Consider the following 27571-nt stretch of genomic DNA (forward strand, 5'->3'; position numbering starts at 1 on the left):
GTCGTCTTCTCCGATTACTTTCATGATGCTTTCAATTGCTTTTTTTTCCCCTTGTTTTCTTGCTTCATATGTTTCCCCTTCAACTTCCTGTAGCCCATACACAAAGACTGACCTCACCCTTTCATTCTCCCACTGCATATCCCTGTGTATCCCCTCATTCAATTTGATTTCCTCCATTGCAGCTTTCCTTTCTTCAGTTTCACTAGCTACTGTACATGGGCTCAGTGGCCTGTCATTTTCCCTTCTCGGCTTTCCCTGGGCTCTGTTGTGGTCTTTTAGGGCCTCCACATATAGCTTAGCTCTTTCATTTACTACAGTCTCCACTGATAGAGCTTCTACATGCAGTTTTGCTCCTCCTTTCCCTACAGTCCCCTTATTTGTGGCTGAGGTAGTGGTCTCTGTTGTCAATCCCATAATGTTCTTTAGTTCTTTAGGCTGTTTCAGATTTTCCAGTTCCTCTTCTAAGCTCTGTATCCTGGCCTCTGCTGCTTTGACTTTCACCTCCCACTTCCTGCTTTCCATGTCTATCCTCTCTTCCATTCTCATGCTAAGTTCTTCTAGTTTCTTTTCCCATTCTTGTTCCCTTTTTGTGAGCTCTGCTGCCCAATCTTCCTTTGCAGTTTCCTCCTCCTGTCCCTTGGGTTTTCTTGTTGCTCTCTGGCAACCCATTTTTGTTTTATCCTGATTGCCTCAGAGTGGGAAACCTATGTAATTCTGTATGTTAGGTTAGTATTGTATATGTCAGAGTGTGGGGGGAAGGAGGTAGAGGAGGAACTGTGGCTATATGGGAGAGTAGTGGGGAGGGGGAGTGGGAAGGAGAGTGAAGCAAGTGGGTAAGTGGGTGAGGGAGAGGTGGGGAGGGGGAGGGTGAAAGAGGGAGATGTCGGTGGGGGAGGGGGGGAGTGTAGGTGTGAGTCTGGCAATATGTGTGTGTTGTGTGTGTTGCGTGTGTGTGTGTGTGTGTGGGGAGGGGTGGGTGTGTGTGGGTGTGTGTGGGTGTGGGGGGGGGGGTGTGGGGGGGTGTGTGGGGGTGTGTGTGGGTGTGTGGGTGTGCGTGTGTGCGTGTGTGTGTGGGGGTGTGTGTGTGGGGGTGTGGGGGTGGGTGTGTGGGTGGGTGTGTGGGTGTGTGGGTGTGTGTGGGTGTGTGTGGGTGTGTGTGGGGGTGTGTGGGTGGGTGTGTGGGTGGGTGGGTGTGTGTGTGTGTGTGTGTGTGTGTGTGTGTGTGTGTGTGTACTCACCTATTTGTGGTTGCAGGGGTCGAGTCTTAGCTCCTGGCCCCGCTTCTTCACTGATTGCTACTGGGTCCTCTCTCCCTGTGTGTGTATACTCGCCTAGTTGTACTCACCTAGTTGAGGTTGCAGGGTTCGATTCCAAGCTCCTGGCCCCGCCTCTTCACTGGTCGCTACTGTGTGTGTGTGTGTGTGTGTTTGATGGTGGTGTGTGTATATGTGTGCGTATGTTTGTGTGTTCGTGTGTGTTGGGGAGTTGTGAGGGGGCGAAAGATGTGTGTGTGTGTGTACTCACCTATTTGTACTCACCTATTTGTGGTTGCAGGGGTCGAGTCACAGCTCCTGGCCCCGCCTCTTCGCTGATTGCTACTAGGTCCTCTCTCTCCCTGCCCCATGAGCTCGATCATACCTGTGTGTGTGTGTGTGTGTGTGTGTGTGTACGTGTGTACGTGTGTACGTGTGCATGTGTGCCCTCGGAGGTGGGAAGAGGGAGGGGGATACACTGGCAGAAAGGGATATAGGTGGGGGAGGAATATGCGTGTTGCAGGAGCGTGGAACTTCATCGTGGGTGTAGTGAAGGATGTAAGTATGTAACAGCAGAGATGTCACTGGTGTGTGTTGCAGGAGTGTGGAACTTCATCGTGGGTGTAGTGAAGGATGTAAGTATGTAGCAGCAGAGATGTCACTGGTGTGTGTTGCAGGAGTGTGGAACTTCATCGTGGGTGTAGTGAAGGATGTAAGTATGTAGCAGCAGAGATGTCACTGGTGTGTGTTGCAGGAGTGTGGAACTTCATCGTGGGTGTAGTGAAGGATGTAAGTATGTAGCAGCAGAGATGTCACTGGTGTGTGTTGCAGGAGCGTGGAACTTCATCGTGGGTGTAGTGAAGGATGCAAGTGTGTAACAGCAGAGATGTCACCAGTGTGTGTGCGTGATGGACCCATCACACTGTCTTACTACTCACCATGTCACGCCGGGTGTCCCCATCCCACCAACCAAGACAACCTCACCAACTGCACGTGAGTACCAGTAACAGGTTTACGTGTCACTATAAACCCTAATACCCATATCTTCATGTTTTGTGTCATCTTGCTTACATATATAAACCTATATCATGTCCCAAACCTCCCATTTACATTTATTAAACTTAGCGCTCAACCAATCTAAACTTTATACATTATTAAGTAGTTTTAAATTCTAGTTATAAGGTATTAGATTATTATTATCCTGGGGAGTCCTACAGTATTATTTTAGAACACTCCAAATGTTGTACTTAATCCATAACTTTCCGTTAGTCTTACAATCCATGTCACTCAGTGTTGTAACCATTCATATTTTTTGGATATAAATATCTCAATCTGTTACTTAATGATATTTTTTTATTATTTTAGGGGAAGAATACATAATCAGACTTTCAGAAGTGGTCTAATACTTAGATATAGACGACTGAAACTTGTGCTGCATCTGGAAAATAATGAAACCCCTATGAAACTCTAATAATTAATATTTAAATATGTTTAAGAGTTGTTACCGTATGAGCAAATTGAACACTGAGTATACAGCTAGGCAATCTGCAGTATTATTTTTTAAGGCTAGTTTTAGCTGTATATTTATGCACCCTGACCCACATGGTTCAGGGTGTGGAAAGCTTGTTCCCTTGTTCGTTTATTGAAAGCTTACTCAGAGGCGTCGCTAGGGTTGGTGTCACCCGGGGCGGAATCATTGGTGTCACCCCCATGAAATCCAAGGGCGGGGGGATAGGGGTAATAAACTCCAGTTACATCACTGCTGCATGACCAGTTACATCATTGTTGCATGACCAGTTACATCACTGCTGCATGACCAGTTACATCACTGCTGCATGACCAGTTACATCACTGCTGCATGACCAGTTACATCACTGCTGCATGACCAGTTACATCACTGTTGCATGACCAGTTACATCACTGTTGCATGACCAGTTACATCACTGTTGCATGACCAGTTACATCACTGCTGCATGACCAGTTACATCACTGTTGCATGACCAGTTACATCACTGCTGCATGACCAGTTACATCACTGTTGCATGACCAGTTACATCACTGCTGCATGACCAGTTACATCACTGTTGCATGACCAGTGACTAATGTTTAGCAATAAGAACGTTTAAAGTCCATAAACCGAACTTTATTAATGATAAAATAAACAATCGTAGTAATATTGAGGAAACATAAACTCAAATACCACTTTGAGTACAGCAACAGATCCTACATTATTCATCTTCAACAATGAAAAAAAAGCTTGAAAAATAAATAAAAACACTAGTTCCGACTTAACCTGAGTACAGGTAACATCTCAAAGAATCTGACATTTCATTTCCTTGCCTTCAATCCTGCAAAATCATCTATCATATCATCAAAATCAATGATTTTCCCTATATAGGCCTATTTGTACTGTGTAATCCTATAATAGACTATATAGAAACGAAGAATTTTTCTCTTAGGTTGCTGCAGCATGGCTTTGGTCATTAGTGTTACCTCCTTTAGAGGCTCTATGATGTCACCCCTAAATGGTGTCACCCGGGGCGCCCCCCCCCCCAGCCTTACGACGCCTCTACAGTTACTTGCTATAATTCCTAATGGTTTTTACCTTACAAATGCATGAAAATATTAGTATATTCATAGGAATGAGGGAAGAGAATCACACTAAATCCATAGGGATCATACATCACCAGGAAAGTCAGATTCGATCCTGTGTACCGTACCAGTCTCAAGTGTTAATTTACAATTAAAGAGCTGCTACTTGTTCCAAAGTATGCCTTGCACAAAGGATCTACAATAATATATGTTTGTGTACTGCAGGTGTGGAAGTGCAGCTGCCCAGATAACTCGGGGATACTGCCGGGACAAGTGTTCAATTTTTGTGCTGTACAATGTGGTTAACTGCATCACCAAGTCTCTTCTCTCAGTAACCATCATCGGCAGCCTCCTCATTACACTAAGGTAAAAACCTTGCAACACTCGTATAACAATCATGTTCTCGCCTTTATCTCTGCAGAATCCTCATATGTTTTATGGACTGGTGGCATCGTCATCAGGTAAAAACATCTTGTCATTTCGATCTCAGTCATGTAAAGAACCTGCTAGTGGACATTTTGCAGCTGATTATTATATTTAGAGGCAAGAATTGCTCTATGGTCCATGAAAGTTTTGTACAACATGATAACTCGGGGGAAAATGATGAACCCGTGTGGGTCATAGTGCTCAGTTTGATGAAAAGGATGGGTTCGATTCTTTGGATCAGGAGCCTCCATCACCACAGCAAGGATAGATAGATTTTGCCACCGAAGTGGCTAGTTTATTGTGCACCCTATATCCATCCTGTGGACAGTAGCGCGAGAGCATATGGATACACAAAAGGCCTAGGAACTAGGCCCCAAAGGGTTAACAGGAATACATATGGATTTATATCTACATATCTATAGTTCACTTATCTGTTACAAGCAAATTTAGGAAATTTGCTTAGTATGTCTGGTATCTTATTTTCATTAATAAGATATCTTGACATGTCACATAGGTTATTATACTGTCTGTCTCTGTATTCTTCAATAAGTGGACAATTAAGCACATAGTGTTCAAGACAGTGACCATATGCCTGATCACATAATTTACATTTAGTTTGATCATCATCTGTGTGTCTCCTAAATTGCCAGAAGTACTTGTAACCAAGCCTAAGCCTGGCCACTACAACATCAGTCAGTCTGTTCACATTGCACGTTGCTCCATAAACATACTTATCTACGTTCATGTTACCATAGTGGGTTATAGATCTACTCAGGCTTCTAACTGCATTCCTATAACAATAATTTTCATTATTTACTTCTCTCCTAATATTATTCCTAATGCTAGACACAGTTATACCAAAGTTATATTCTACATTCTCTTTCTGGGTACTCTTCTTGGCTAACATATCAACTTTATGAACATTAAAATGGTATAAAGTACCGACAGGTTGTTAGGTAAGACACATATGCAACAGTTAGGTATCTTTATTTCGAAACGTTTCGCCTACACAGTAGGCTTCTTCAGTCGAGTACAGAAAAGTTGATAGAAGCAGAAGATACTTGAAAACGATGTAATCAGTCCATCACCCTTGAAGTTTTGAGGTGGTCAGTCCCTCAGTCTGGAGAAGAGTATTGTTCCATAGTCTGAAACAATATGGAGTTGAAGTGTATGTATAATGTTTGCCAAGACCGTAGTCCTGGCACGGGTCTCAATCTTGCGATGACCCGTCTCTGGCTCCCGAGGGAGAAAGGTTTCTACAGTGATGCGACGTATGCTGCTCAAGCACTCTTCTGGTCAGTTCAACTGGTGCATCTCATAAGCGACAACACCATATGTACTCCTAACTGTGGACACTAGCGAGGAGGAGGATATGTCGTTATCACAGGTAACAGCTTGTCTGGTTCGTTGACTCCATGGTATACTAGTGTGGCCGCAGTCATCTCTGGGTCCTCTTCGGGAGGGAATATCACTCCTAGTTGCCTGCGGAGTGTCTCAGTAACTTCGCACTCCAGAAGATAGTGTGTTAGGGGCCGCTGGACAACGTGCTGACAGTACTGGCACATCTCCTCCTCAGCCTTGTCTACCATCATCTTGGCTGTGAGAAAGCCCAAACGAAGCCGATGGATGGCGGTACACTGTGCTCTGGACCAGCTTCTATCATATGGAGGTGGTTCTCCTTGAGTCGCTGCTCGGTACCACTGTTGAGATGGGGTATCACCTAAGACCTCCCCCATAAGTTTCATGGCTCTGGCAGCCACCAGTTTGGTCTGTCGTAGGCTGATTGGGACAGTAATCCCAACATGTGGATAGTCTGTTGCTGCCTTGGCTGCATCATCTGCCGCCTCATTTCCCCGGATGCCAGCATGGCTGGGGATCCAGTTCAATGTCGATCTGTTACCCTGAACTTCTAAGGCTGTCATTATGCTCAGGATCGATGTGATGAGGTGAACATTGTCCTGTGGTTGAGGATGGGAGAGGGCATTGATTGCAGAGGTGGAATCAACATGTATGACAGGTCGGAGTCGATGTCGTAGGGCATGTGACAATGCCTGCTGAATCGCCACCAGCTCGGCTTGAAGGATCGTGCAGTGGTCAGGGAGTCGCCAGCCTTGTGTGTGACCATTGTGGTACAGTCCAGCTGCTGCTCTCTTCCTGTCAGGGTCGACAGAACCATCTGTGAAATACACTGCACATGTGCCTCCCTCTGCCAGTGCCATGCTTGTCTCAGCATGATTGCTGAGGGTATCTTGACTGCAGAGACGCTTAGAGATGGGTAGCTGCATGATGCAAACATCGGCTGGATCTGGGTGCCAGGGAGGTGGTGGATGGTACCCAGCAACAGGAAGGTCACAACTCTTCTCAAGGAGTAGTTGTATAGGCAGCAGCTTCCGCCCAGCAGCACAAAACGAACGAATCCAGGAGTAGTCCGTGAAGAGTGTGGGATCTTGTGCCATGGTTGTCAGTATCCGTCTCCTTGGTGGGGTACCTTGTTGCCGGTGCAGAATTGTGGCCACTTTGCAGGCGTTTATGTATCTTACTCTGTCAACCAAGGAAGGAAGCCGGGCCTCAGATCTGAGACATACTGTGTTGGTCCAGATGGGGGCCCCAAGCATAGTTTTTATCGCCTGATTTTGTACGACCTCCACCCTTTGCCTGCTCTGTGGGAAGAGATGAGCTAACGCCGGTGCACCATAGTCAATGAGCGAGCTTATAGCTTGTATATAGTACAAGCGAAGTACATCTTTGCTTGCCCCTGCATGGTGCCTCGTCATGGCTCTCATGGCGTTGAGTCTGAGTAGAGCACGTGACCTGACATACTCAGCCTGTTTCTGAAAGGTCAGCTTTTTATCAATGTAGATTCCCAAGTACAGGTAGGAGCCTGTCCACTCAAGTTCTATATCCTGAATATGTAATCTATTCACAGGATCTGGTCCCTTGAACATCATTGCAAGAGATTTCTCGGCCGAGATCTTGAGGCCTAGTTCCTTGCAAGACTGCGTAATTAGGTCCAAAGCTCTATGAGCCTGTCGTTCTAAATTGCCTTTCCCATTCACTACGAGTGCAAGATCATCAGCATAGCTGAGGAGCTGTGTACCACTATGAAAGGGAAGGCTCACAAGTTCCTGCATAAGGATGTTAAACAGGGTAGGACTGAGCACACCTCCTTGTGGCGTACCGTTTTCCAGGGATTTAAAGGAAGAGTAGTGTCCCTGAAAGCTGACACAGGCCTGCCTGCCCCTAAGGTAGGACTCTATCCAGGCCAGGAGGCGTCCTTTGAGATTCCCTTCCGAGCTAGTATTGCCAGAATTGCTGTGGGGCTGGCTAGCTCAAATGCCTTTTCAAGGTCGAGGTAGACGACGATACTAGGTTTTTTGTTACTATCAGCAATCTGGCTTAGTAGAGTGGTTATGCACTCTGCTGTACCCACTCCTTTGGTGAAGCCAAATATGTGACGATGAGAGGGTCCAAGTTTCCATAGGAGGCGGTTTAACACCATCCTCTCAGCAGTCTTGGCTAAGCAGCTGGTCAGCGATATGGGTCTCATACTGCCTGGGTCCTTGGGCTTTGGAATTGGTACGATGGTAGCTTTCTTCCAAGCTGCTGGGAGTGTCCCGGCCCTCCATGACTTGTTAATGACGTCTAGTATGGCCTCCCATCCACATTGCCCAGCCTGTGCAATCATGGAGTACGTAACACCATCAATGCCCGGGGCAGTGTCACCTGTGTTCGTAATGGCATGTTGGAGTTCCAAGTCCGTGAGGTCTTCATCAGTCACATCTTCTGACTCACGTGCAGCTTCTATCGTTAGCTGGCGCTGTGGCAAAAGATCTGTCTGTATATTTCGGATGTCCTGTGGGAGCTGAGTGGAGGCTCCCCTGGAAGTGAAAAGCTCCACTAGTTTCTCAGCTTCCTGGGATGGGTTCGGGTGTGCTGGTGGCCTCGGCTTGCTCTTGCCAGTTGCTATGTTGAGCTTGCCCCATATCTCAGATAAAGTAGTGTGATGCCCGAATGTTGAGCACCACTCCAGCCATTTCTCAGTTTTACTCTGAGAGAGACTCTGCAGGCATGCTGCACAATGGCTCTCAGAGTATTCCTGTTCTCTGCCGTAGGGTTATGCCTGTATAGCTTCCTAAAAGAGTTGATGCGGTGGCTCTGTTCCCACACCTCGTCGTTGTAGAACCACCAGTCTCTCTTGTGAGTGCGTCCTGCGTACTTCTTTGGAATTGCACACTCTGCTGCCTGGGTGAGAACAGTGATTAGCTCCTGTTCAGCCGTATCACAGTCTTCAGATAGAGAGTATGTGGATCACCAGTCATGAAGATAATCCTGGAACACCTTCCAGTTGGCCCTCTTTACGTCCCATCTAGGAGGCAGCACAACTGTGGGAGGCCTGTTGATGTTGAAGGTGGTGATCACTGCAAAGTGGTTACTGATAAGGTGAGGATGAGTTTCCCATGTGGCTCCTGCTGCGAGTTGTCTTGACCCGAAGGTAAGGTCGAGGCAGCCACCCAACAGGTGTGTGGGGTCTCCATTGTTTAGCAACTTTACCTCTGGAATATCGTGTAGGAGCATTGCTGTGTGTCTGCCAGCAGCATTGGTTGCTGAGTGAGAGTGCAGCATTGGGTGATGTGCGTTGAAGTCTCCACCCACAATAATACACTCAGTGCGTGCTAGTGCGAGGAGCTCTGCAATGTCGAGGGTGTGTCTTGGGTTCTTGTAGATGTTATAGATGGTAATGGGCACCCCAGGTATGTGCACAAGGATGGCCTGTACCTCGACATCCTCCCCACAGTCCACAGGGTTGGCTATAACCTCGTGAGGTATTGTATTGGATACAAATACAGCTGTGCCTCTGCAGTGAATGCCCGGGTCCATGTGCCGAAAATACCCAGCAAAACCGGATAGTCTTGGGCATATAGTCGGGACAGTTAGAGTTTCTTGCAGCAAGACGATGTCAACCTGATCCCGAATTGCTGCCTCCAGCAAGAGGTGCTGTTTGCTTCTTAGGCCCTGAATGTTCCATTGTAGGACCTTGAGGGTGTGATTTGGTACAGAGGTTATTCCATCGCTGTTGTTTCCTGAGCTGAAGACTGAGTCCTGCCCGCTCTGAGAACCTGCAAATTCATGGCATCCACTGTCTCCTCTTCGGTCAGAAAGCACACTCTCAGGAGCGTATTGACCATCTGCCGGAATGCGCTGTTGTTCCGTGGAGTTGATTGTGTTGCAAATAAGATCCGTGAACACCTTGATGAGTGCTACGAGATCCTCCCTGGTGAGGGCCTGCTTTTGGTTTGGGTTCGAAACAGTGGATATTATCTGGGCTGTTGTGGTCTGTAGGGACTGCTGAGGGTTGGATTTCTTTATTGTATGCACCCTGGTCTGTTGCTGTATACCAGGTTGGGTAGCCGGGATCTGCTGGTGAGGTGCCAGTTGAGTTTGCAAAGTGCCTGTGCCGGGTAAGGAGTGCCTGTGTTGTCGTGCTATGGCCAGTGGGGGCTCGTTTAGTGCCGCCTGCTGATCGCATTGACCAGATGCACCCTGTTGACGCCTCCTGTTCCTCTTGTTTCTGTTTCTTCGTTGAGGTAGGGGTGCAGGAGGTTCTTGACCTTGACGCCTGGTTGAGGCTTCGAGGGTTGGGAATTCCTGGGCATTGACTTGGGTTAGCTGCTGAGAGATCTGCGGTATGGCAGGGTTCTCTGCACCCATCGTTTGCCGAGTGATGATCCGTCAGAGCCTGTTGCCGAGTTTTTGGCGTCTTCCAGACTCCTTGAATTCTGGCGAGCCTCTTGGGGCATGGAGGATTCCAGGCATGGTGTTTCTGCCTGCAGTTCGGGCATTGTGGAGTGGGTGGCGATGCATTTTTCAGCTTGGTGATGCATTCCTCGGTAGGGTGGTGCTGGCTGCAGACACCGCAGATTACTCTGTTCAGACAGAGTGCACCCAGGTGTCCATAACGCTGACACTTGAGACAGTGAACTGGTTCTGCTGTGAAGGTCCTGACATCGTACCTGCCCCAAGAACCGAGGCCCAGCTTGGATGGCAGTGGTCCTACATGCTGAATGAGGACCTATCAGGTTGGTGCGTTGCCTGCCGTCTTTGCCTTGAGACATTGAGCTGACACCACACTGGGGTGAGCTGCTACTGCCTCGATGGGCATCATCAGCGGGTATCGCATCGCTACACCCTTGGTGATTTTCTGCCGAGAGTCCAGTTCCTCCAGGGTGAATGAGCGATCTGTCTCCATGACTCTCTTCAAGGTGGTATACATTTCCTTGTTGAGAGGAGTCAATATTGGTTCTCCCCTCAGGTTGAACCATATCTTGAACTTCAGGTTGTGTCGTGATTCCAGGTATGAAACAACGCCATAGTGGGTTCTGTGGTCCCCGTAAGACTTCACCTTGAATTTGCCAGGTCGGTTGAGCTGGTTTGCCTGCTCCTTGGACGGACGGTGCTTCTTGTTGTCCACAGTGTTCCATCCCTCTTGGTTTTCGGGGGGTGGGGTGTTTATTTCCTCCCCTGTTTCTATTGTCACTGGCTCCATGGTTGGGACTGTCAGATCTGCTACAATGTGAGCAGGATCTTCCTCTTCCTCTCGCAACTTCTTCGCTATAATTTCGCCCCACATTTCCAAATCTGAGTCCTCCGTCGTGTTCATGGAGCATCGTGGCCTCTTCTTTTCGGCAGAAGCCATGTGCCTATCTTGTGATAAGGTAGTGAACTCCGTGAACTGAGTTCTATGACTGTGTGTATGTGAGCTGAAGTGACAGGATGGAGCCTATATACAGCCAGGAGGTGAGATGTAGGCCACTAGTAGAGGTAAGATTGTTGTCGTTGGAAGGTCAGGTCCCTCTCAAATCCAGCCATTCTCACTAACTTTATCATGAAGGAGTAATCCAATGTGTGATGGGATCCATAGCAATTGTACATTATAATAAAGTTGGTAGAATTACCGACAATATGTAAAGTAAAAGGACACAAGTGCAGCTAATGTGACATTTTACTGTGGCAACGTTTCGCTCTCCAGGAGCTTTATCAAGCCATTACAAACAATACATGGACACAGAGGGTATATATAGGCTCAGAGTGAGGTGCAATACTAGTGGTGGTAGTATAGTAGTGACAAAAGTTGTAGTAGTAGTAGTAGTAATACAATATGGTAGAGCAATTAATTCGTACATGAGTAAAAGGATATAAAAGCTATTACTTGGGTAACATAAAAATAGGTTGGACAAATATAGACTGGATAGAGGCAGCCTGTTTCAGTGTTCACTCTCTGTAATGTGCTTTGTGTAGTATAACAGGAGAGACTATGTGATGGCAGGGTTTACTGTTTTCAGGAGGATTCTTGCTAAGACTTCAGAGATGGTGAAGCTGCTGTTGTTTTGTTTAATTGTATTCGAAACAGCGATCAGTGCTGATTCGAGGCACTTGCGTCTGCGGAAATTAGTTTCTTTGATCACTAATTGGGCGTCCCTGAATTTCATGAGATGATTGGTGGAATTTCAGTGTTGTACACAGGCGTTGTTCAAGTTATCGTTCATACATGCGTAAATGTGTTCATTGAGGTGGGTGTCGAGGTTTCTTGTTTCACCTACGTAAATCTTGTCACAGCCTCCACAGGGTATAGTGTAAACTCCTGCGTTGACTGGTTCGTGGTGCTTTGATTTTGTCCTGGTTAGATTCTTTATTGAAGTGCTAGAAGTGATGGTGACTCTGGTGTTAGCTTGTGAAAGTACTTTAGAAATGTTCAGTGCAACCTGGCTGTTGGGAAGAATTATAACCCTGCCATCACATAGTCTCTCCTGTTATACTACACAAAGCACATTACAGAGAGTGAACACTGAAACAGGCTGCCTCTATCCAGTCTATATTTGTCCAACCTATTTTTATGTTACCCAAGTAATAGCTTTTATATCCTTCTACTCATGTACGAATTAATTGCTCTACCATATTGTATTACTACTACTACTAGAAAAAGAATAACAGAGCAGCTAAAAGAGGTCAATATATCTGAAATGCGCAGGGAGACACTGGTCAGAGAAATAGCAAGCATCGAACTTAAGCTAAAAGAATCCTTTAGGAGTCAGGAATCGCGGGAAGAACTAAAAGCTATAAATGAAATCGAAAGAAACCCAAAGTATTTCTTCTCCTATGCCAAATCAAAATCGAGAACAACGCCCAGTATTGGGCCCCTACTTAAACAAGATGGGACCTACACAGATGACAGCAAGGAAATGAGTGAGCTACTCAAGTCCCAATATGACTCAGTTTTTAGCAAGCCGCTAACCAGACTGAGAGTCGAAGATCAAAATAAATTTTTTATGAGAGAGCCACAAAATTTGATTAACACAAGCCTATCCGATGTTATCCTGACGCCAAATGACTTCGAACAGGCGATAAATGACATGCCCATGCACTCTGCCCCAGGGCCAGACTCATGGAACTCTGTGTTCATCAAGAACTGCAAGAAGCCCCTATCACGAGCCTTTTCCATCCTATGGAGAGGGAGCATGGACACGGGGGTCGTCCCTCAGTTACTAAAAACAACAGACATAGCCCCACTCCACAAAGGGGGCAGTAAAGCAACAGCAAAGAACTACAGACCAATAGCACTAACATCCCATATCATAAAAATCTTTGAAAGGGTCCTAAGAAGCAAGATCACCACCCATCTAGAAACCCATCAGTTACACAACCCAGGGCAACATGGGTTTAGAACAGGTCGCTCCTGTCTGTCTCAGCTACTGGATCACTACGACAAGGTCCTAAATGCACTAGAAGACAAAAAGAATGCAGATGTAATATATACAGACTTTGCAAAAGCCTTCGACAAGTGTGACCATGGCGTAATAGCGCACAAAATGCGCGCTAAAGGAATAACAGGAAAAGTCGGTCGATGGATCTATAATTTCCTCACTAACAGAACACAGAGAGTAGTCGTCAACAGAGTAAAGTCCGAGGCAGCTACGGTGAAAAGCTCTGTTCCACAAGGCACAGTACTAGCTCCCATCTTGTTCCTCATCCTCATATCCGACATAGACAAGGATGTCAGCCACAGCACCGTGTCTTCCTTCGCAGATGACACCCGAATCTGCATGACAGTGTCTTCCATTGCAGACACTGCAAGGCTCCAGGCGGACATCAACCAAATCTTTCAGTGGGCTGCAGAAAACAATATGAAGTTCAACGATGAGAAATTTCAATTACTCAGATATGGTAAACATGAGGAAATTAAATCTTCATCAGAGTACAAAACAAATTCTGGCCACGAAATAGAGCGAAACACCAACGTCAAAGACCTGGGAGTGATTATGTCGGAGGATCTCACCTTCAAGGACCATAACATTGTATCAATCGCATCTGCTAGAAAAATGACAGGCTGGATAATGAGAACCTTCAAAACTAGGGAGGCCAAGCCCATGATGGCACTCTTCAGGTCACTTGTTCTATCCAGGCTGGAATATTGCTGCACTCTAACAGCACCTTTCAAGGCAGGTGAAATTGCCGACCTAGAAAATGTACAGAGAACTTTCACGGCGCGCATAACGGAGATAAAACACCTCAATTACTGGGAGCGCTTGAGGTTTCTAAACCTGTATTCCCTGGAACGCAGGAGGGAGAGATACATGATTATATACACCTGGAAAATCCTAGAGGGACTAGTACCGAACTTGCACACGAAAATCACTCACTACGAAAGCAAAAGACTTGGCAGATGATGCACCATCCCCCCAATGAAAAGCAGGGGTGTCACTAGCACGTTAAGAGACCATACAATAAGTGTCAGGGGCCCGAGACTGTTCAACTGCCTCCCAGCACACATAAGGGGGATTACCAACAGACCCCTGGCAGTCTTTAAGCTGGCACTGGACAAGCACCTAAAGTCAGTTCCTGATCAGCCGGGCTGTGGCTCGTACGTTGGTTTGCGTGCAGCCAGCAGCAACAGCCTGGTTGATCAGGCGCTGATCCACCAGGAGGCCTGGTCACAGACCGGGCCGCGGGGGCGTTGACCCCCGAAACTCTCTCCAGGTAAACTCCAGGTAAACTACTACTACTACTAGTATTGCACCTCACTCTGAGCCTATATATACCTTCTGTGTCCATGTATTGTTTGTAATGGCTTGATAAAGCTCCTGGAGAGTGAAACGTTGCCACAATAAAATGTCACATAAGCTGCACTTGTGTCCTTTTACTTTACAAATTGTACATTAATTCCTTTGTCCCTAATTTTTGAGTATCTATACCTGGCTTCTCCAATGAGCATGTTGTTGGAGTCATTATATGAGTCAAGAGCCTTCAATGATGACATAGAATCAGTAATGATGATAGAGTCAAGCTCAGTGTCATAGGTTAGCTTTAGCGCTTTTAGGATTGCAAACAATTCAGTTTGCAGTGTAGATGCCCAGTTGTTAATTCTTATGCCTAACTCAAATTTATTATCGTTCTTAACTAGGGAGGTGGCAACAAGAGCAGATGCAGCCCTGCCAGAAGACTCCTGTTTAGATCCATCAGTGTATATAACTTGTGATAACTTATTACTACCAGCTAGGCGAGAAATTTCTTCTTGAGCAATTGCTTTAACAAGTGATTTAAGGAAGGGATTAGGTACGACACATATGCAACAGTTAGGCAACTTTATTCCGAAACGTTTCACCTACACAGTAGGCTTCTTCAGTCGAATACAGAAAGTAGGCAGGAACAGTAGAAATGTGAAGACGATGTAATCAGTCCATCACCCTTGAAGTCGTAGAATTTGAGGTTGTCAGTCCCTCAGCCTGGAGAAGTTCAGTTCCTGACTTTGGAACTGAACTTCTCCAGGCTGAGGGACTGACAACCTCAAATTCTACGACTTCAAGGGTGATGGACTGATTACATCGTCTTCACATCTCTACTGTTCCTGCCTACTTTCTGTATTCGACTGAAGCCTACTGTGTAGGCGAAACGTTTCGGAATAAAGTTGCCTAACTGTTGCATATGTGTCTTACCTAACAACCTGTCAGTATTGTACACCATTTTGATGTTCAAGGAAGGGACTTGCAGGTATGTGATATTAAATGAACACATCTTCCATGGAGGGGTGAAATGCTCTTGTTGCCTACAGCGATACAGTTCATGCAGGTTATAAAACTTAATGCAATTGCACGTTTTCACAGTCCATTTAGATATGTGAGGATTTACCTCTAGACACTTGGTAAGATTCATTGTGACAGAATCTGGTTCATTTCTCAACATTCTAATACCTAGTACAGTGTTAATCTCAACAATCCTATCACTGATACTAGAAATACCAAGCTCCTTCCTCATATTAAGAACCTTTGTAGATCTGGGACACCCAAGAATAATTCTGAGAGTTTCATTCTGCATTAACTCCAAGGGTCGGAGAGAACTTTCCCTAGCTAATATCAACATGGGAGCAGCATAATCAATTAAGGACCTAACATAGGCTATGTACATCATTCTCACGATTCTCACATTAGCACCATAGTTGGGGTTGTAGCCAGCAACAGCTTTGAGAGCATTTAGCCTATCTTTGCATTTCTTATTTAGTTGTGGTATAGTGGATTTGTTAAAGGGTACATCTACACCAAGATATCTGTAGATTTTAACGTAGCTAATGATTTCACCCTGCAAATAGATGGGTGGGGGATGTCGTTTGCTTGTTAATATCTTTGTTTTAGAGGAAGATATTATGAGGCCTAGTCGATTACAAATTGCTTGAACTTCATTAAGAATGGTGCTCATCTTCTTATGCCCTGTTGTATGTATCATGATGTCATCAGCATAGCTTATAGCTATATGTTTAGGTGAGGCAGGTAGAGCATTTAGGAGAGCATTAATCAGAATATTAAATAGCATGGGACTAAGAACTCCTCCCTGCGGTGTACCTAAAGACATTTCTTTAGACTCACTTCTAAAGCCTTGATAAAGGACAGAGGATACTCTATTTGACAGGTATCCTATTATCCAGCAGAGTAAGCTACCACCAATATTCATTTTGGCTAGTTCATGTAGTATAACGGTTCTGTTCGCAATATCAAATGATTTTTGATCAAGAAAAGCGGTAAAACTAGTAGAGGTGTGTGCAGTGAGAAAGGTGGAAATAAAGTTCTGCACACTTTTACCTTTCATGAACCCATAGAGGTAGGGGGAAAGTTGGTGTCTGATTCTGTAGTACAGTCTGTTAAGTATCATTCTTTCAAAGGTGTTTGCCAGGACGGATCCTGGCTCGGGTCTTCTCCATGTAAAAGCCAATCAGAACAACGGCTTTTACATTATTATTATAATCAAGGGGGAAGCGCTAAACCCGGAGGATTATACAGCGCCTGGGGGGGGATGTGGAAGGCATTCAGGCTTAATTCGGGGAACTGGAGCACAGATCCAATTCCCTAAATCAAGAGCCCCTCACCAACAACGGCTTTTACAACATAGCTGAACCCCTTGCCAGGAAACTTCATTATCCTACATAACGTACCTGGTTGCCCATCCCGTGCAGGGCCGTCTCATATACAACCCACCTAGTATTCTCCACCTGACTCTCCACACTACATATACTCATGTACTCTTTACCCAGGTAGATTTGTTTATAACTTGATAAAGCCCACTTTGTGGGTTTAATAGACAAACTTGATAAAGCCTGCTGTGTGGGCTTTATCAAGTATGTCTATTTTTCCTTCTTACAGTGGTCCATACAAGTTTAGAATTATTTTTGATTATGTAATAATTATGTTATTGCTGTACCAATGTGTGTGTGCAAGGTTGAGTAAGCTCTTCATCTTGCTACTAAGTTTTTTTTTTTTTTTTTTTACATCTGATGTGACTATGATAGTGTGGAAGATGGCAATGTTCATAGATTAAAGTAAATAATAAATTACACTTTAAACCCAAACATGTGTTCATAGAGAGCTTCGAAGGTCTCCTTCCGGCATAGCTGAAGTTACCCTAGCTGTGCTGAAAGGAAACCTTTTAACTATGCCACAACCTTTAAAGCTCTCACAGCTGATGATCCCTTGCTGGAATGCTTGACAACATCCTTATTGCCCTACTGAAGTCTCCCAGCTCAAGCTGACAGATTTCAACACTTGTATGAGTCCCATCCTACATGATGTAATGTGATAAGGAAACATAGCTAGCTTTTATTTCCAATGTGTAATTATCATATAGCTATATTCACTTTTGTTATAAATAACTTTCTGTAGGAGGTCATATAGCACCTGGGATATAGCAGAAAATGGGCGTAATCCAAGGAAAGGTCGTTCAAATTCTTTAAAATCAAGAGTCCTTCACCAGCATCAAGGTAACACCCTTTTATAAACTACTTGTGAAAAATGTGTTAGCTCTTTTGAACCCTTGACTGGAGTTGGCTTGCAGTGTTATTGTTGAGATCATTGTGATATATTTCAGATGTGTTGGGAAGCAGGATAAGCCAGCAGCACTAGGTCTCAAGAGCACTGTTATGTCACTGGCTGCTCTGGTCACCCCACTGGTGTCAGGCTCTATTATTGACTCTGCTTGTCTTGTATGGAAGGAAGCCTGTGACGTCCAAACCTCCTGCTCCCTCTATAACACCATTGACTTTGGGTATGTAGTGTGGAGACCTTATTTATACCAGAGCACTCTGATGGTTTGATTGAAATTAATTTTTGCCAACTTTAGCTTTTTGGTTAGCTCATAAATTTATTTATTGCACTACTTCCCCTAGCTGATGGCTCCCCTTAACTTCTTGGGAATGTGTGACCCATACACATTGTGAATATATGGTAATAATATACCAAGGACAGGGGAATTATGGCTTGTAGCTCAGTCGTAGATTATTTGGCTCACAACCTAAAGGACCCATGGTATCCCACTCGACACCAGGTGGGAGGATACCAATGTACAAGTCAAAATACATCTCCTTGTACATACTCACCTAACAGGTAATAAATGCCTGGGTGTTAGTCTCCTTACAGTGTCTTCTACCCATATTCATTTTGTCTAGCAGTAAGTAGATACCTGGGTATTAGTTGCATTCTGGTAAAGGACCCTAATGGAAGTAAACCATACATTTTAATTTAAATCTTTGAAAGCATTAAACCTATATGGGTCACATAGTGCCTGGAAAGGGAGGCATTCAGGTTCAGTCCAAGGAAGAGGAGGGTAAGTCCACTTCTCTGGAGCAGGTGCTGCCTCACTGGCTTCAAGGGCTCTCTTGAGGGATAAACCATACTGCATCACTTTGCTGGGTTATCAGTTATAGTAGCTATGCTGAGCAAGTCACTAATTAGACATTAGATTTATCAGCAGGCAAAGCAATCACTAACACCTGTCATCCATCACAGGCACAAGTTCCATGGGCTGACCAGTGTGGTGTTTGCACTGAGTACCATCTTCACACTGCTGGTCTCCAAGCATGTTAGAGATCTGGAACTTCTGGAAGATGCTCCATACAACTTACCCACATTCTCCTTCTTTGATGCTGGGGTAAGCAGCAGTCCCAGTATACACAGAAGCTTCCGCAAGATGTCTAGGCTGGCATCAGGAAGAAGGTCGTCGGGGAAGTGGAAGGTGCCAACAATGACGTCCAGTCAGACATGGGGGGGAGAACTTCAAGTCATACGACAACAAGATGTGAGAAATGATGATGATGGCAGTGATGTAGACACACAACCCACAGTATCTGTGCTCAAACCTAATATCTTGCCATCACTCATTATGAAGACCACAAATGTATAGTTATTGTGTGAAGCTTTAAAGCCGTGTGGAGGAAGGTCAATCCTCTGTCCTCTAATTGTGAGACAAATGTTACTCTGGCAGCTGGACTTTACCTGCAAATATATAGTTAATCTTTGTAGAAAAGTTTGCAGTTATGTTTTAGTGCAGTAACAATTATTGGGTTAAGACTGCTAGTCTAGTACACTATTAAACTCATATTTGCCATAAGATTTTTTGCAAGCATTCCTAGCACTGGGAAGAATCTTGCCTTTTACAAAAGTTCCCTATTAGTTAGTTAAAGATTAGCCGGTATTCTCCCGGCCCGGGCCTTGTCCAAGTGGTGGCCCGGCCTTGGCTCCCTCTTTAGGGAGTGTCTGAGACCTAAGTCTCCCATGGGAGGAGGCACAAGTACCTCCTCATCTTTGGGACCAACTGTCCCCAGGCCTAGCCACAAGCTAGGCCTCTCTGGTCTGCCATCCCCGCCCCAAGGGGGCTAATGGGAATGACAGTCTTATGAGCTAAAAGCTCGGGCTCAGGCACCTACCCTACCCTAGAAGGGTTAGGCATGGTGTCGATGAGTTCCCTATATTACGATGTCTGTTGGGTGATGGTAGATTTTTTTTTTTTTAATATAACTGAAAAGTTTATGTAAAAGATCTTGAAAATACTAGATGATAGTGTTGGGTACAATAAAGTGCAAATGTAGAAATTTAATGGAGAATGGTGTTATTCAATAGAAAATAGTAATTTTTCTGAGAGGCAAATTATGTGATTGTATTTAAATTATTAGCTGATGAGGTAGTGGAAAGGTGAAGCAGTGGTTGCAGTAAATTTATTAATTATTAGCAAGACTCCTCCTTATATGTTAAGTAAATTGACACGTGCAGTGACAGTTACTGCAGCTATGTTTCACTTTCCAACTTGAACAAAGCTCCTGGTGAGCAAATGTAACCAGTGTCTCTGTTTCATGCATGTCCTAACATGCCTTTATAATACAGTGGAACCTTGGCTTACAAATGCCCCACCATTCGAATTTTTCAGGATATGAACCATCGTTCAGTCAATGTTTTGCTTCTGGATACAAACGAAATTTCAGGATGCGAACTTTCCCCTCAAGGAAGGTTCCTTAAATGAATAAATAAATAATTTTATTTCTTTGCAAAGATTACAATATGTGTTTACGTATCATAATATGATTCAAGCAAAGAAAGCCACTATCATGCTGAGGCATTTCGGGGAGACTTAACCTAATACTAATAGACTACTTATGTCTAGACAGGTGAAAAGTGTACTAGTAGTGGTTACCAATGTTTTGCTGATGGTGGCGCCAACTACTGGCAGCCTTTTGAAGTTTCTCCTTACTGTAATTATTATTGTTATAATATTATTATTAATAGTATGTACGTGGTGATGGGCTCTCGATCTAGGGAATTGAATCTGCTCCAGTTCCCTAAATTAATAATAATTATAGTAATACGTATGCACTAAGAACAGGAATAATTATAACAGTAATAATACAATATAATATGTTGTCATTTTTAGACATTTTTTGTAATTTTTTTTTTCATATTTTTGTGCCAAATGCTTCAAAATACAAATTGGTAACTGTCTGGGTGACTGTAGGTACTGCTAGACCACAGCTATCTCAGTGCCAACCAAGGGTCAAAAGGATGAGGAGGTGTGCTGCTCTGAGTGACCATAGCAGACCCTTGGGATGCGTAGTTTTGTCTTATATTGTACAAATTTCTTACACAATGCCTCACCCAAAGAGACAGTATTCGCATACAATCAGCAAGAAGCTCAGGAAGCGATTAGAAACTATGAAAACAGCTAGAGAAACGAAGAAGGCAGCTGGCCACCACCACCACCACTGTGGCCACAGTGATCATGTCTTCACCTATGTATATACATCTGTCTTGGCCAAACCTGTGGTTACTAATGTAACAACCTCACCACTAATCATAGATAAACACAAGCTAGGTGTGGGGTTATGAACTGGGAAGATACTTGGGTGGGAGAGTAAACGGCAGATGCTTTCTGCCACTGCCGGCGTCGCCATCACTTGCCATATTATGGCCTATTTTATTCATTCTAGAGTAATAATCATGTTTCTATATTAATATTATTTATTATATCACATTAGATGAATTGTGATAGATAACTAAGCCATAGAGTTGATATTAGCATTATTTTGTCATGCCTCCTGAGAGGCTGGAACGGATTAATTGCATTTCAATTAATTTATATAAGGAAAATTGACTCAGGATATAAACAAGGTCACGGAACGGATTAAATTTGTAAGCTCAGGTTCCACTGTGTATTCTAATAATAATTTTTTTTTAAGTCGGCCGTCTCCCACCGAGGCCGGGTGACCCAAAAAGAAAATACTTTCATCATCATTCAACACTTTCACCTCACTCGCACATAATCACTGTTTTTGCAGAGGTGCTCAGAACACAACAGTTTAGAAGCATATACGTATAAAGATACACAACATATCCCTCCAAACTGCTAATATCCCGAACCTCTCCTTTAGAGTGCAGGCATTGTACTTCCCATTTCCAGAGCTCAAGTCCAGATTTATAAAAATAACCGGTTTCCCTGAATCTCTTTACTAAATATTACCCTGCTCACACTCCAACATATCGTCAGGTCCCAAATACCATTCATCTCCATTCACTCCTATTGCTCGTGCTTGCCTGCTGGAAGTCCAAGCCCCTCGCCCACAAAACTTCCCTTACCCCTTCCAACCTTTTTGAGGACGACCCCTACCCTGCCTTCCTTTCCCTACAGATTTATACGCTCTCCATATCATTCTACTTTGATCCATTCTCTCTAAATGACCAAACCACCTCAACAACCCCCTTTTCAGCCCTCTGACTAATACAGTGGACCCTCAGCTAACGATGGCATCAGCTAACGTTAAATTCAGCTAACAATACATTTTAACGCAAAAATTTTGCCTCAGCTAACGCTAAAAAACTCGCCCAAAGCGATTCGTTCGAGACACATCCACGTGTGGCCTGAGCACGCCTCAGTTTTCGCGTGGGTGCCAGTGTTTACAAGCCAGCCAGTGCGGTCGCATCCACGCATACAATCGGAACATTTCATATTATCACAGCGTTTTTAGTGATTGTACCTACAAAATAAGTCACCATGGGCCCCAAGAAAGCTTCTAGTGCCAACCCTGTGATAAAAAGGGTGAGAATTAGTATGGAAATTAAGAAAGATTTTGAAGGGTTTGAGGCTAACCCTGAGATGCCTATGCCAGTTGTGGAATCCATCGTGCCTACTTCAAAGATTAAGGAAATGTGTGCAAAGTGGGTTGAACTGCAAACCTTTATGGATGAAAATCACCCTAACACAGCTATTGCAAGCCATGCTGGTGACTATTACAATGACAATGTTGTGGCCCATTTTAGGCAAATCTTAATTAAAGGAACGGGAGGTATAGACCTCTATAGACAGATTTGTTGTGCGACAGAGGCCCAGTGACTCCCAAGCTGGTCCTAGTGGCATTAAAAGAAGAAGGGAAGTAGCCCCAGAAAAGGACTTGATACCTCAAGTCCTAATGGAAGGGGATTCCTCTTCTAAACATTAACAACTTCCATACTCTTCCCTCCTCTCATCCCATCATTCATCACCAGATCTTCAGTAAAGGTGTCAGTTTGTGTGTATTAAAATTAATATTTCATGTGGTAAAATTTTTTTTTTTTCATAATTTGGGGTGTCTTGCATGGATTAATTTGATTTCCATTATTTCTTATGGGGAAAATTAATTCAGCTAACAATAATTTCAGCTAATGATGAGCTTTCAGGAATGGATTAATACTGTTAGCTGAGGGTCCACTGTACCTTTATTAACTCCACACCTCCTAATTTCCACACTCCGAATTTTCTGCATAATATTTACACCACACATTGCCCTTAGACAGGACATCTCCACTGACTCCAACCGCCTCCTCGCTGCTGCATTCACAACCCAAGCTTCACTCCCATTTAAGTGTGTTGGTACTACTATACTTTCATACATTCACTTCTTTGCCTCCATAGATAACGTTTTTTTGTCTCCACATATACCTCAACGCACCACTCACCTTTTTTCCCTAATCAGTTCTATGATTAACCTCATCCTTCATAAATCCATCCGCCGACACGTCAACTCCCAAATATCTGAAAACATTCACTTCTTCCATACTACTCCTCCCCAATTTGATAACCAATTTTTCTTTATCTAAATCATTTGATATCCTCATCACCTTACTCTTTTTCTATTTTCACTTTCAACTTTCTACCTTTACACACACTCCCAAACTCATCCACTAGCCTTTGCAATTTTTCTTTAGAATCTCCCGTAAGCACAGTATCACCAAAAATTAACTGTGTCACTTCCCATTTTGTATTTAATTCCCCATAATTTAATCCCACCCCTCTCCCGAACACCCTAGCATTTACTTCTTTTACAACCACATCTATAAATATATTAAACAACCATGGTGACATTACACATCCCTGTCTAAGATCTACTTTTACTGGGAAGTAGTCTCCCTCTCTTCTACACACCCTAACCTGAGCCTCACTATCCTCATAAAAACTCTTTACAGCATTTAGTAACTTACCATCTATTCCATATACATGTACTTGCAACATCTGCCACATTGCTCCCCTATCCATATGCCTTTTCTAAATCCATGAATGCAATAAAAACTTCCCTAGCTTTATCTAAATACTGTTCACATTTATGCTTTAGTGTAAACACTTGATCTACACATCCCCTACCCACTCTGAAACCTCCTTGCTCATCCGCAATCGTACATTCTGTCTTACCTCTAATTCTTTCAATTATAACCCTACCGTACACTTTTCCTGGTATACTCAGTAAACTTATTCCTCTATAATTTTTACAATCTCTTTTGTCCCCCTTCCCTTTATATAAAGGGACTATACATGCTCTCTGCCAATCCCTAGGTACAGTACCTTCCCCTCTTTCATACAATTATTAAACAAAAATACCAACCATTCCAACACTATATCCCCCCCTGCTTTTAACATTTCTGTCATGATCCAGTCAGTTCCAGCTGCTTTACCCCCTTTCATTCTACTTATGTAATGCCTCACTCACCTCCCCCACACTCACATCCTGTTCTTCTTCACTCCTAAAAGATGGTATACCTCCCTGGCCAGTGCATGAAATTACCGCTTCCCTTTCTTCGTTGACATTTAAAAGTTCTTCAGAATATTCTAAAAATATTCTAATAACCTACTAGTTACAAAACATGTGAATACAGTACAGTATGAGGTTTTGAAACTAAGAGAGTATACTATGGAGAGCAGTGTAAGGAGAAATGTAAATGTTATCTGGAAAATTTGAAAGACATCAGGGCATGTTCCTTTCAATCTTGGCCGTTTTGCAGTGAAATGTAGGCATGAAATAATACAGAAATAGACTTAATAAAATGCCTAAAATATGTAGAGGTGAATTGCAACCTTTTGCAAATCAACTATGGTTTTGAGAATTTACAAAAAAAATTAAAATGTAAAAGGCTAAAATAAATGGGAGGAAATCGTCTAATACAGAGAAAGGTGAAGTCATCTGCATGCATGATGGTTAGTTGATATTTTCATCAGACAACTGCATCCTGACATAGATCATATTCATAAGATAACTGTTTAATGGTGTTTCAGAAGAGCTGTTGATAGTGTAAAAGTGGAGGTATAGCAGTCTTATGGCTAGAGCCCCAGGTGATAGTTGTCCAGCAGTCAAGGTACAACTGGCTAGAGTGCAGCAGGTCATGACAAACAAGGGTGTTTAATGTCTTGGTAAACAAAAGTTGTGTAACTATTGGCAATTCATTGACTGTTTACTCATTCTTGTCCATAGGGATTAATTATTATTATTATAATAAAAAAGAAGCGCTAAGCCACAAGGGCTATACAGCCCATAGTGATTAAGCTCTGCTGAAAACCTAAAAATTAGTACAGTGGACCCCCGGTTAACGATATTTTTTCACTCCAGAAGTATGTTCAGGTGCCAGTACTGACCGAATTTGTTCCCATAAGGAATATTGTCAAGTAGATTAGTCCATTTCAGACCCCCAAACATACACGTACAAACCCACTTACATAAATACACTTACATAATTTGTCACATTCGGAGGTAATCGTTATGCGGGGGTCCACTGTATTTAGTATACTAGCCTATTTATGTTTACAGGCGTCAAATCTCAGCTTTTGGTCCCGCCTCCAAACTTGCCAAATTCACTCCCCTCTTCTTCTCATGGGACCTTTCATACCTACTCTTGAAACTATATATGAAGTCTGCTTCCACCACTTCTGTTGAGATCATTCCACTTCCTGACCACCAGTAAGTTCATTTGCTCCAGGCTTTCTTACCTTATTAGGTTAGGTTAAGTAAGATTTGTCAGGAAACAGGACAAGTATTTCCTGACATGGGTCTTAGTGATATAATGACCCACTTCTATTAATCTGACCGAGGCCTTATGCTGGCTTACTGGTCCACCCCTTTTAAAAATTGTGGTTATGATTATCATTAACTTATTGATTTTTCCAAAACTGTCTTTTTTCTTATTAAAATTTGCTGATAAAATCTTGTCCATTCTCTCACTGATTATTGTGCATTCCCTAATCACTCATTTAACCTCCCTCTCCACACACTGCCTTCTATCATTTTTATACTACAAAAAACCTTATGTATGCTAATATTTTTCCTCTTACCACTTTCATTACCTACTGTAATCATTCCTCTTCCACCTGCATCGACCCTCCTATACCCAAAAACTTCTGCTGTTCACTGTATCAAATGCATTCATAAATTTACCTCATGCCACCACTCATTTCCTGCACATACAATTATATAAAAGTCCCAGTGGGGTTCTTCCCTGCTTTGATCTCAGCCCTAGTGATAAGAGATGATTGTCTGACCACTGCATCAGTCCTGCAAATAATAATCAAAGGTGAATAGGGCATAAAAGATGAAGTGTACAGTTGGGCTCCAACTTATGATGTTAATGTGTTCCAGAATACTCTTTGTAAGTTGATTGTTTGGTACTTGGAACCAATTTTCCAATAAGAAACAATGTAAAATGAATTAATGTGTTCCCAAGCCATAATATTCCCTGTTGAACTTTTTCCCTAAAATTTTTTTTCCAATATTTTACTTTCAGTACAGTTTCTTTTGACTCACAAATAGAAGGTGAAAGAAGGTTTGTGAGAGTGGGTATGAAGGTGGTGTGGGGGAGGGGTTGTCTAAATCCAACTGCTTACTGAGCATGTCCATAACACAGCTACCAGTGCTGATCAAGGTCCTCCCTGCAGACAACCCACTCACCTCCCTGCTAAACCATCCTACACCAGTCCTCCCTTATCACCAACCACTGATGTACGTACTAACACAAAAGTAAATACCTACTTAAATAATGTTATATCTTTATATTCTCATCTTAGACTAAGAAGAAAATATATTTTTTGTGGCTATGAATAAATTGCTATATTAGAAAAATCTGTGAAATGCTGTATTTTTTTCCAAATAAAGTCTAACAAGCTATTAATATTTTTCTTTACACAAAACACACTTCAAACTCTTTGTCCCTTGATTGCCAGTAAGTTATTAATTCAAGAAATCAGAGGTACCCTTTCCTTTGATTAAATCTGAGTACGTCCCATCCAGCAGGTGCTGTATGGTCCCTAGTAGTTTAACCCGTAAACGGTCCAAACGTATATATACATTCACTACCCCAGTGCCCCGAATATTTTAAAAAAGTATTTTTTTTAATAAAAATAAAGAGCACATTTTTCTAAGTTATAGATTAAAATAAAAAAAAATATGGTCAGTACTTACTGAGATATGAGGCTGCAAAGTTGGCACTTAATGCTCACCTGATGGCAACATTGAATCCTGCCACTTGCAGAAGTGTTGCTGATATCCCATTTTTTCTCATTTTTATATAATTTTTATATTCTGATAATTACAATTTATTGTAGTTCCTGTCATTTCATAACCAATCTTTGTTCTGACACTAATATTTATTAGGTACTCAAATTGTCACAAACACATTGACAGGTGGACATTTACACTTGCCTTGGTCATTTACTATTGTCTAGGAATATGTACAAAGTATTTATAGGTCCCAGCAATGTTTTGGATGCACGGGAGTGTAGGAGGAGGAGGAGGAGGAAGTTCCCTTGAAGCAATGTGTAAGACAAGTGTCAAGGACAAGCATCTGGGAGGGCAGTGATGAGATATGAGATGACATTTGATGGGTGCCAGCAAGGGTGCAGAGATAAGATGAGATAAGCTATGATGGGTGCCAGTGAGGGTGCATAGATAAGGGGTGACATTTGATGAGCTCATACCTCTGATTATCTGTCTGTCTGCTTGTCTCTTTCTGTCTGTCTCAAAGAGAGTCACTATGAACCAACAGGTATTCTTATGCATTATACCTACAAGCACAGTACAGTGGACCCCCGCATAGCGATTTTAATCCGTGCAAGAGGGCTCATTGTTATGCGAAATGATCGGTATGCGAATGAATTTTCCCCATAAGAAATAATGGAAATCAAATTAATCCGTGCAAGACACCCAAAAG

General features: G+C 43.3%; 1 protein-coding gene across 2 annotated transcripts; it reads left to right on the forward strand.

Moving 5' to 3' along the window:
* The first annotated feature begins 2001 nt into the window (after positions 1-2001).
* On the forward strand, positions 2002-26142 carry LOC128687217 (solute carrier organic anion transporter family member 74D). 2 transcript variants are annotated; one of them, XM_070098473.1, is made up of 4 exons: positions 2002-2246; positions 4071-4211; positions 17676-17852; positions 18593-26142. In XM_070098473.1, exons 1-4 carry the CDS (start codon positions 2140-2142, stop codon positions 18984-18986), a joined length of 819 nt encoding a protein of 272 aa, XP_069954574.1. In that variant the 5' UTR covers positions 2002-2139; the 3' UTR covers positions 18987-26142. The 2 variants fall into 2 exon arrangements, with proteins under 2 accessions (XP_069954574.1, XP_069954575.1); XM_070098474.1 differs by lacking the exon at positions 18593-26142 and adding an exon at positions 17471-17568 and having other exon boundaries at positions 17676-17802.
* The last annotated feature ends 1429 nt before the right edge of the window (positions 26143-27571 follow it).

The sequence above is a fragment of the Cherax quadricarinatus genome, chromosome 62 (assembly GCF_038502225.1).
Source record: "Cherax quadricarinatus isolate ZL_2023a chromosome 62, ASM3850222v1, whole genome shotgun sequence".
In the NCBI taxonomy this organism is placed as follows: domain Eukaryota; kingdom Metazoa; phylum Arthropoda; class Malacostraca; order Decapoda; family Parastacidae; genus Cherax; species Cherax quadricarinatus.